General features: G+C 45.1%; 1 protein-coding gene across 1 annotated transcript in view; it reads right to left on the bottom strand.

Moving 5' to 3' along the window:
• The window catches only part of DPYSL2 (dihydropyrimidinase like 2), a 55,746-nt gene extending 46,177 nt beyond the window's left edge, over nt 1–9,569 (bottom strand). The window contains exon 1 of the mRNA XM_085301038.1: nt 9,185–9,569. Within this exon, the coding sequence (XP_085157164.1) occupies nt 9,185–9,535 (351 nt within the window). The 5' untranslated portion in view covers nt 9,536–9,569. The remainder of the gene's footprint in view (nt 1–9,184) is intronic.
• Nucleotides 9,570–10,702: the final 1,133 nt, after the last annotated feature.

Here is a 10,702-nt window from a genome sequence, read left to right as displayed (position 1 = left end):
CGCCGCGCCCCTCCCGCTGCGGCGGGGCGCGGAGAGGCGGCTGCTGCAAAGCGGCGCGCTGGCGGAGCCTCTTACCCCCGCCGCCCTCCCGCACACGCCGGGCACCTGCGGCGGGAGCCCCGCACCGCACCGCACCGTCCCCCACCCCGCTGCGCGCCCGCGGCGGCAGAGAGCCGGCGGGGAGGGGAGCGCGCTGCCTCCATCTTCTTTGTCCCACCCCACCCTTCTCGGCGCTGGCAGAGCAGAAAGCTGCGCGGAAGCAGTAGCAAATTAAGGGGGAAGCGGAGGTGCGAGACAGCTATGCCTTGCGCACCCCCTCGTGCCCCCTCCTCGTCCGGCAAACGCAGCGCGGACTCGAGCCCCCTCCCGCGAGCGCGACCTGAATCTTCTATCGCCGAGGAAACGGGGGATCGGAGCTATGCGCAGAGCCCTGCCCGACCTCTCCCATCACTCTGGCCATTTCCTGCCCCTGCAGCCTTGCAAGCTCCCTGGCCAATGCTGCAGTCACCCTTGGAGCCCGTTCTCAAATTCCTCTGCGTCCGCCCTGGATGGATGCAGTCCCTGAAGCCCGTACGCTGGGGCTCCAAGGAAAGAAATGCACTAAAGGGCAAAACCGATTCCTCGTTATTTACAATGCCCCAGCTAATACARAGAGGTGGCATTCATGGCCAGAGTGTGGGATGAGTGCTCAACGTAAACCCATTTACAGACCCGTTCTCCTTGCAGATCAGCTGCTCCCGGGGAAGGTACAAGACASCTTTTGGAGACTGCAAATAGCACAAATCCACTTCTGACTGCAGATCAAAACAGATCAGTTAAAGGCAGACAAAGACTTACCTTCCCTCAATCCCAACTGAATTTCACACTGTGCACAAAATAAACTGCGAGCTTCTGGTTCCACAAAATAATGAGGATCTTACACACACAGGCAGCCCAGCGAAGCACACTGTGCCCAACCCATAAGAAACTTAAACTTTAGTGTCTTACTGCAGTAAATCATTACAAAGGCAACATCTGTTTAAACAGATGATTACCAGGGAGTTTCACATGCATTTGTTCACAGGAGGCTATAAGGGAAAGTAAAAGAGCTTCTCCTAGGTATAGGCAGGGCATCAGACACGTTTAAGTAGCTAATATGCCAATCACTTAATATCCAATTAGTAGCAAATGAAAAAGTGTCTTGTTATGACAGTAGCAAAATGACTCATTTGCTAGCCTGCTGGGCTTTGTTTTGTTTCAATGATTAGACAACACTAAATGTGTCATCCTGCCTCGCTCTGATTTGCACTGGAAGAAGTTTTGAAACCTCAGCATATTTGAGGGGAACATGGAAGAAAGCATCTCCATTAGATTTYTTAGAATTCAAGTAGTGCAAATGTACCTATCTTTGTAATGCTAGYTCTCCTCCTCAGCTTTATATCTGAACGGTTTCTTCTCCTTGCTTTCCAGGAGAAAGAGTGTCTTTGGCTACCAAAGAGGAAGCAAACACAGCCTGAGCGTTCAAGAGAGAAGATCGAGGCCCATGGGCAGCTGATCTGAGCAGTGCTGAGCCCTACCTCTGTTTCACCATCCTGCCCTGACAGCAGCAACATGATCTGCAGGTGAATGACCACAAACATGGGCGCAGGAAACCACTCATCTCCAGCATGACTCCCCTCTCTGACCTTGGACATGTCATTTCTCCACTTCATGCTAAAACATGCGAAACAGTAGTATTGACCAAAAAAAAAAAAAAAATAGACGTACCTCTTAGGAGATGATGTAATCAGTGCACCAGTGTTTCTTAAGCTACTCTGGTCTGCTCATGAAAAAAGAGATATTTAAAGTACTTTTTAAAAGATAATGCTTATTGCATATGGGCGTAATTCAGAACAGCAGTTCCTGAACTTTGAATATATTCCACAACTTGAATCCAACAGTACTAGGTTCAGACAGAAAGAAAGAAAACTTCCAGATGATACTTAGCTTTTCCTTCCCAACACCACGTTGCAAGAACCTAGSTAGTACAGAATAAAATAAATGAAGAGATTAAAGGACTGGAAARTATGGTCATTCCATACACAATATCTACACAGCACCAAACGTTAAAAACTTCCGTATCTTCCACTACTTCTAGATCCAAAYGTTCCAAATCCTCTGATCATTTAGTGTGTACTTAAAGGACCACAATGGTGTTTCCACATGCATCTTTTAACTCCGTTATACCAAGTGCCAGTATGACCCAATTTTCTTTCCTTTCATAGCTAAAAGGGCATCAAAATAAATTATTTAAAAACTATTAATGTAGTTGTAAATTGGCTTATTTAGTCTTGCTAAATGCAGGCAAGGGAGGGATGTTATCTGCTGTATAAACACATGCGATGGGGAGGCAATCATGAGGGAAGAAGAGCTAGTGATGCTAAAGGACAATGTTGGCATAAGAACAACTGGRAACACAATCTGGAAATACAAAAACGTGCACCTGCATTTTTTCAGAAGTATTTCATTCTCCTGCTTAAGCTACAGTTTTTGTATAAATCTCCCACAAGTTAAATTAAGAAAAATAACTACTGATGAAGCGTCAGTTGCAGGAGTTGCTTCTAGGTTAAAACAAGCGAGTTGAASTCACTTATTAAATCCTTGCAGGCTTGTGTGACAGCCCAGCTGCCGTGCAGCGGTACTGTGACCGCCAAGGTACTCTGGGGAGCGATGGCAGCTCTAAGGGGAAATGGATGCACCTTGTCTTCCCCAGGTCTAGAACTGCACTCAGCAGGCTAAATTTAGAAGATGCTTTAGAGAACCACCACTGCCAGATCTTCCTTGCCAAATGATAGCAAAAGGAAGTGATGAAGGACAGCTGGCTGATCAGCTCAATCCATCTTCCCAACTGCAGCCATGAGGACAGAACCAGCAAGGTCACTGCAGCCAAGTCACATCAGAGGTGGAGAAATGAAAAGATGACACAAATATCTTCAACTACTCTACATCAGCACATTTGAGAGTCCTTACCACATCCATCAAAAGGCAGATCAGAGGAGAAAATGTACAAATCAGAGCATTCTGCCCCATGCTTGCCCTGCCAGCCTCCACCCTGACCAAACAGAGAGCTGTGCTGTGCGCTGGGTGCATGTCCCTAGCCCATCCTTCAGGCTCAGGGGAATCAGAGAGTATACTGGCCAGTGGATACAACAGGACTGCAGCCAGGCATTTCTGCTCAGGTCTCAGCTAATTCAGGATGTCTTATACAGGTTTGCTGCAGTAGAGTTGTATTTCATGCTAAAGAAACATCTGTAACGTTTGTCTTCGGCAAAGGCCTAGAGAGAGAATTGCACAAGAATATAAGAATCTGTACAGCAATAATCTAGGCTAGAAAAATCACTACAGGCATCCACGGAAATCCGTTTACATCAGCTCCACAGATTCTGCAGACCATCCTATTGCACTTAGCAGGAAAATTTCATTTCCACTATGGAATTACTGGATGGTTGGGGGAAAAAAGAAAGAAAACATCTAGAGTCTCTTTCTCTGTAGGATTTTAGTGCAACTGCAACCAGCCCAACAGAATTTCTACAACACCCAACTGCTTTTGTCCTTACTAAATGCTTTTTCTTTTTTCCACAAGAACATTTTGCTATTAAATTACAAAACCTGCAAAAGGAAATACCTGATTACAAATGTAATGAAAAGAGGGATCAGAGATGGACTTAAGGCATTCCTGGAAGTATCTAGAATTGTAGCACTGCAGCACCAACAAGCTCTAGATTTCCCTTTAGGCTTGTTAGATGYTAATAATCCCCACTCCCTATTGGGGAATCACCCCCTGCCAAAGGCAGCAAGACTCTTGTTATTGTGATCAGAGGCAGCAGGACTGGGCCAAAAGAGCTTTCATGAATTCACCAATCAGGCCGTAATTTTATGTCATGATTCTGCCCACGCCAATTGCTGCATCACCGTCTACAGAGACTGTTACTATCAGAGATGGAGGGCCTTAATCTCCAAAGCATGAACTCGGGGCAAAAGCTGGACTCCCTCTAGCTTCCCTGGGACCTGGATGCCTGATTTCTTTTGCACTTTCCCCAAGAGGGAAATTCTAGACATTCTCCCCCTTTAGAAGCTCTCAAAGGTACAGATGCTGCTTAAATCAGATACAGGGATGTATAACACATATATATATACTATTTCTCTTAGAGGAAATATGTCCTGAGCATTTCAGATGCACTACAATCTTAATTGCCCTCAAACAAGTCTTTGCTGCTGTCTCAACAGTTAATATTACTAACACTTCATGYTACTGGTAAGGAGACAACCCTCTTCAGAGAGCACTGTCATGGGTAGTACAATAAATAGCAAAAATGTGCCCTCTTCCCTAAACAGCATACAGCCTACACTGGTGCTTTGGCTTTCACTACAAATGTAGCATTGCTAGAACTAAGGYAGAGGACATGCCAGCATCCTTGTCAGCGTTCCTCCCTCTACAGCCAGTGGAGAAAGGCTGGCATCTCCAGRAGGTGATTCAGCCAATCTGGAATCCAGACCCCCAGCTGGATGCGTCTCCCTCTCCACTAGCAATGGGGCCTGAAAACTACACACTGAATGCTAGCAGCTCAGTTAGATGCCTGAAATTAATAGGATGAATCCAGTACTRAATTCCCGAGGTAGAGACTCGAGTGAGCTCATATACCCAGGACAAGCATACAATTACATGACCCGTTATGAGAGTCAGTATTAAATTTATGAAGACTATGTGTAGCATCTAAGGAACAACTCTTTTCACCTACGCTCGAAGTGATTTGCACCATTTCTCAACATTGTAACCCTCTCTCCTTTCCCCAAAACATACATCAAAGCCTCAGGCAGGATGATTTGCTACAATTCTGCTCCCAGATGTAGTCCTTTTTTTAGAGTAGGCTAGTTCCTGTAGAATAGACAGATCAACCTCACTTGAGCTTTGCTATCAAAGTCTTCTCTCAGCTTTCTAAAAACCCTACAGAATACAGATTGAAATTTAATGTGCAACAAGACTGAGAAACGATACAAGGAGTTAGACAAGATSCTGTTGGTAAAAGATTTGGAGCAGAAATAAATGACTGCTCAGTGCCTGGTAAAAACAGATGGCTCACGTCAAATGATGTCCATAGCACTGGCAGGAGGACTGGCAAAGGTGCCAGTCCTGTTGTGCCAGGCTCTGTGTCATCCACAGTGATAAAGCCTGCAGCCCAAGATACTGCTGCAAGACCAGACCTCTGAYCTGGCTCAACTCCAAACTGGGTGGAGGAAGATTCATGTTTAAGTTTTCCCTTGAGTCTTTACCCACAAAAATATGTTGGCCTTGTATCAATGCCCCTTGGTCACTTCTGCCYGAGAAGGAGCGATACAGGTAAATTCCTAACACTAATAGAGCACTTCACAACATGCTCACTGGATGTACTGCATGTCTCAGCTATACAGATYAATGGCTTTGAGAAGGATCTTGGAAGATAGAGGAATGAGATGTTTGTGCTTGTCATTGTTAGTTTCTTCATGACTTTTTTTTCAGTAGCCAGACAGATTATTATGGTCCACTAGAAGAATATGCAAGTCAACTCCCTGCATTTTGAAAGCAATGATTGCTGAAATAAAGCTAGAGAAGTTACAGGCATCATAACAAATTAAATGCAGAATAACATTTCCAGCTGTCTGGAACAACTTCTTTGTTTTACACAACAGTTCCATTAATGTTCCAGTATCTATGATTGTTTGTGCTCTGAACAACATCCTGTTCTTCATTATTTCTCCCCAGGAATGAACAAGTGTGATCCTGAAAAGATGATGTCAAAAAGCTTCATGAAACTGTGTTTTCAAACCTGTTTCCTCTCCTGTCAATTCTAAAATCAACTCAAGTTCTCTGTGCAAAATAGATTAAAGCAAACCTCAGGCTTGCTGATTCCTGTTGCAATCAGACATTATCCTTCCCTATAAACATTCCCTAAAAGATTATCATTTTTTTTTTCTGAAGAATCTCAACAGATGAGTAATAGAGAGGGAATACTGATTATATAAATGTGAAACTGAGGCAAATCCRGGTAAGATCAAGGCCTCAATGCACTAAGCAATGCTCAGAGAGATGATCAAATAGCTCCATGATCAGACATTAGTAGTCTAAAAAGAGAAGACAGCTAAGTTTAAGATGGGAAATTGAAGCACAGTGACTTCTCCAAGGCTTGACAGCTGGTAAATAGCATAGCTTGGCTCAGCTCTCCTGAGCTGCAGACTTGTTGAATAGGTCACACTGCCTCCAGAGGCCTAACTGCAAAGAGCTACTTAAACTAAGACAGAAAGTCTTCCTGGTGCCTCTAGAGATTATCTTAACCCTGAATTATGAGGCAGCATGGCCCAGAGACAACAAAGCAAGGCTATGATAGATGCCTATAGAATACTCTAGATAAGAGTAATCAAATCTCTTTGTGCTTATCCTATCTTTGCCTGCAGAACAATATATTGCAATTTAATGTGGAAAAAGAATGTAATTATTCTTTAATCCTCTGGATAGTTAAGGCTTCAGAAAACTAAAGAATGAGCTTGTCCACCTTGCTTTGTTAATGGTATTAATGGAAATTAATACAAAWTCTTTCTGTACAGTGACAAAAAGGGTGACTGTGTTTTAAACCTACTTTGGATTCAATCACTAGCTAAAATACTTCCACGCATCTCCATTGCCTCCAGTAGATCTGCACCCATTCCCACCAGCTCATGATACAGTCCTTTGGTTGCTGAAGCAGAACATTGATCACTCTGTATGTTGACTGCCATGCGTATTGATAAAAAATGTAATTATTTTCAGCCTCAAGCTAAAAAAAAAAAAAAAAAAAAAAAGTAGTAAGATTTCTAGACTATTGTGAAATAATTCATGTAGTTTAAATTTTAAGATCCCATAAACTAGCATACTACTCCTTTCCACTGTAAGTTAGATTCCTATCACATGGTGACAATGTACAATCTGTCCATGGAGAACCTATTTCAGGTGCATTATTAAATGGAGATATGAAAATAATGGGCCAAATTCAGTTGCAAAGCTTTAGATGCCTTTTAGCTTTTCAACTCATATCTAAGTTTATTTTAATGTGGTGTTTAAYGCCACTTTATGCAGTATTATTTTGCTTTCCTCTTTTTTTAAGATGTGTTGAGCTTTGATTAACCTAAACAAATTTCTAGTAAATACACTGGAGTATTACCAGTTTTGTCAGATAAGGATCTAACTATTGATACAAGCTATAGATGCAGTCAACTAGGAAACCATCAAAGCTAAAACACTCCTGCTATAAAGTACCAATCCATAATAAGACATTTATCATAGAGGACTGCACTCACCCAAATGCACACAACCTCTCACAAACACAGAACCCATCACAGCATAATCTATTAGCATCAGTACTTTGAAAAGCTAATGAGAAACAACTCTAGCGTTTAGTACTATCCCATTATTTCCTGCTTCCATAGTTAACAGTAATATGAAAAAATCTTTAAAAACAGAAACAAATAACAAACTTAAAAAATATGATTAATATTCAGTATGGATTTCTGATTTTTCACCATATTGTTATACTTACAGTTTTCTATTATGCTGGTATTCTTCAATCACACAATAATTCATCTTATCAGAATTAATATATCATCTCCTTACATACGTATCCTGTGGGTTTTTCACCACACCAAATTGTCTGAAATTAGTCCTGAAAATGTCCTGAATCACAAAATCTTTGAGGCTGCAAACTAAAACAGCATATGCACTTTACTCCTCAGGTRCATCTTTGTTAGTTCAACAAGGCTAATTAATCATTGCAAATTACTCAATTAGCAGGCACATAAACTGGGGCAGATCAAGCTATAGGCTTCTACACATGGCAAACTTTAGCCAGACCTGTTTTGAAGAGGAGTGAAGCATATCTCACTCCAAACCAAGTGTGTAGCACTTCTGAAAATCACGGCCTACGTTTGTGGTCTCACAGTAAACTCTGTGCAGTTGCTGTAACAAATGGGCGGAAATACAGTTGCATGGAGATCTTAAGTTACTGCAGTATGAAAAGCAGAGCAGGGTCTGATTTGGGGAGCGTGACACTTCTGAAAGGAGGGGGAGTGTGGGGAACAAGCCCATACTATCAATTCCAGGCAGATTTTTGTCTTTTATATGCAATCCGTACCACTAGTAAAAATCAGGAGGCATTTTCCAGAAACAGTTTTCAGAGGAAGGGGCTGCTCTGTAGGCCCTTTAGGAGCTATCTGGAGCAACTCTTCCCCACTATGCTACTAGGAGTTTATCAGGTTGCTGGTTGGTGCTGCATTCATTTGAGCTTTTCCAGACTATGCATACGAGCCAGCATTGTCAGGGTACTTCATGGCTCAGATGTGAATAGAGCCTGCTCAGATCTATTTATCTGGAAAAAAAAAATGTGTATGGTCAGCTAGACCTATGGCTTGAATGAATTTTGCCTCAGGAAAAGGAGCGGCTCTATTACACACCATTACACAGGCGGAGAAAGAAAAGATAGCTCTAAGGGTCTTAAAAGCCTGGGAGGAGTTTGGTGGGTTTCTAGGAGAATGCCACATTCCTGCAAAAGTCCCAGCAGATCTTCCTGAGGCAAAATTCCCACTGTAGCCAATGGCCTTGCTCAAAACTGGTATTGAAATATAGCTCCCAGGGAGTCACTTTGGAGACTGTCCTCCCCTGAGAGAAGGGGGTAGGAGTGCGTCACTGAGTTTCCCCTGGAAGAAGTCTGCAGGGATTTAGTCCCTTTAAGTGGATGCTCATTGATGCTCCTTTGCTAACAATTGCATTTCTGTTCCTGTGAGCTGCATTCACCAGCTGGGTGGGGCATTTTGCTACTGCTGTGCTGGGGGGATAGGCTAAGAAACAAAAAAGTCAATCTCTATCACCGAATAGGAAGGCAGGGTGAGGAGAGAGAGGGTGTTTGTGGGTGCAAGGGCTCCTTTCTTCTTATGCCCTCTTCCCTGTGCACATACACCCACACCTGCAGAGAGCACATGAATAACATTAGAGGTCTGGTAAGAGGGAGCTAGTAGACATGCTGCTTCCTGGAGGAAGACATACTGCCACATACATGCAAGGGAGATGAAAGCAAGGAACAGCAGGGTGGAAAGGATTATGCCTTCTGCAGCCTACCTTGTGTGCAAGTTGCATCTCTCTCACATGCACATATATTCAACCCACCTTGTCATTCAGGTTCTGCAGCGCCTCCTTCCCAGTGGCACTCCTGATCTCCACCTTTCTTCCGAAATCAACAGATGGTTCCCCTCCCTTCCCACTCTGCCTGGAATAGATGGACTGAGCATCCGGACCTAGGTGGGCAACATCCTTCTGCTTTGCCACGACTTTGTTAGATCCGCGGCCCACGGAGAGGGAGTCGAAGTCGATGGTCTTGTTCTCCAGGGAGCCTTCCACCGGGCAGAACATGCCACAGAATTTCTGCCGGGGCTTGGGACTGCCCGAGCCCAGGTTTTTGAAGAAGGCTGGTACTTCTTCCTCCTCACCCTGCCGACCAGACTGCTTCCTCTCAGCCATGGTTTGTGTGGTCTCCCTGCTAAGGGAAAATAATAACAGCAGTAACCAGAGGATCCCTCACACGCGCATACACACACACACGAAAAAGAGGAGAAAAAAAGATCGCTCTGGGTCCTAGAGATACGGCAACATCAACTGCAAAGGGCTGTGCCTGGAAGGTTCCCTGCCCCCATCGGTACAATGTGGTCTGTGGCTCGCTCTGTTTTCTTTGATGCAGTGCAAAGTTGAGGGAAGGTTGGGGCAGATTCTGCAGCAATCAAGGGAGGAGGTTTCAAGTTCCCAGCATCCAGATGGGGAGGGAGGGAAAGGAGAAAAAAAAAAAAAAAAAAAAAACTCACTCTGCAGCAGAAACTGGGGACTGATCCGGAAGTGATGTGACTGGTGAATTGGCAAATGGACTCGATCAGGTTGGAGCAACAGCCCCCATCTCACACACCCTCCCCCCTTCCCGAGGGTGCTGCTCTTGCYACAAGTTGCACAGAGGCTGATGGGGACTTAGCACCCCCCCCTTACCTCCGGCTACTCTGGAGGCGTGTTCCCGAGGCAGAGGAGAAAGGATCTCTTCCTCCCTCCACCCTTCCCCTTCCTCCCCTAACCCCGCAATGGTGGAGTCAGGGAGCACTCCAGGAATCCTATTGTTCCTCATTTTTCTCAAGGCAGCAGAGCTGGAGGGCAGAGAGGGGATGGGATCGTGGTTGGTTACTGGAAGGCAAAAAGCTGACTCATCTTTCTAGGTTTTAGGGTTCACTGGTGCCATGACTCGGGTGGTTCCTTTTCGGGGGTAAAAGGGTTGACTGATGGCACTGGAGAGAGAATGAGAAAGAGACAGATGGGGAGTGGGAACTGAGMGGGAGTCAGAAAATGAGCCATTAACCAGGACTTACCTCCAGGAGCCGAAATTAGTGACCTTGCAAGTCAATTAACCCTCTGCAATGCCAGAAGCCCCCCAGTCCCTCCCCGCAGGGGATCAGGGGAGGCAGCTAAAGGCGGCTCCGGCTGAGTTCGGGTTTCTAGACGAGGAGACAGAGCAGCAGCCCTTTGCCTCCCTGCTCCTGCCCATGCTGCCGGCGTCCCTGGGAGACGGGGACGGCGCTGCCGAGGGAGGAGGCAGCGGGGGGGAGGCAGACGGGGCCGAGCGGGGCCGGGCCGGGCCGCGCTCGCCGGCGC

Source organism: Rhea americana, unplaced genomic scaffold (genome assembly GCF_003343005.1).
Source record: "Rhea americana isolate MKP2758 unplaced genomic scaffold, rheAme1 scaffold_171, whole genome shotgun sequence".
NCBI lineage: Eukaryota > Metazoa > Chordata > Aves > Rheiformes > Rheidae > Rhea > Rhea americana.
The sequence above is the reverse complement of the archived record's forward strand: the minus strand, read 5'-3'. Positions and strand labels throughout refer to the sequence as shown.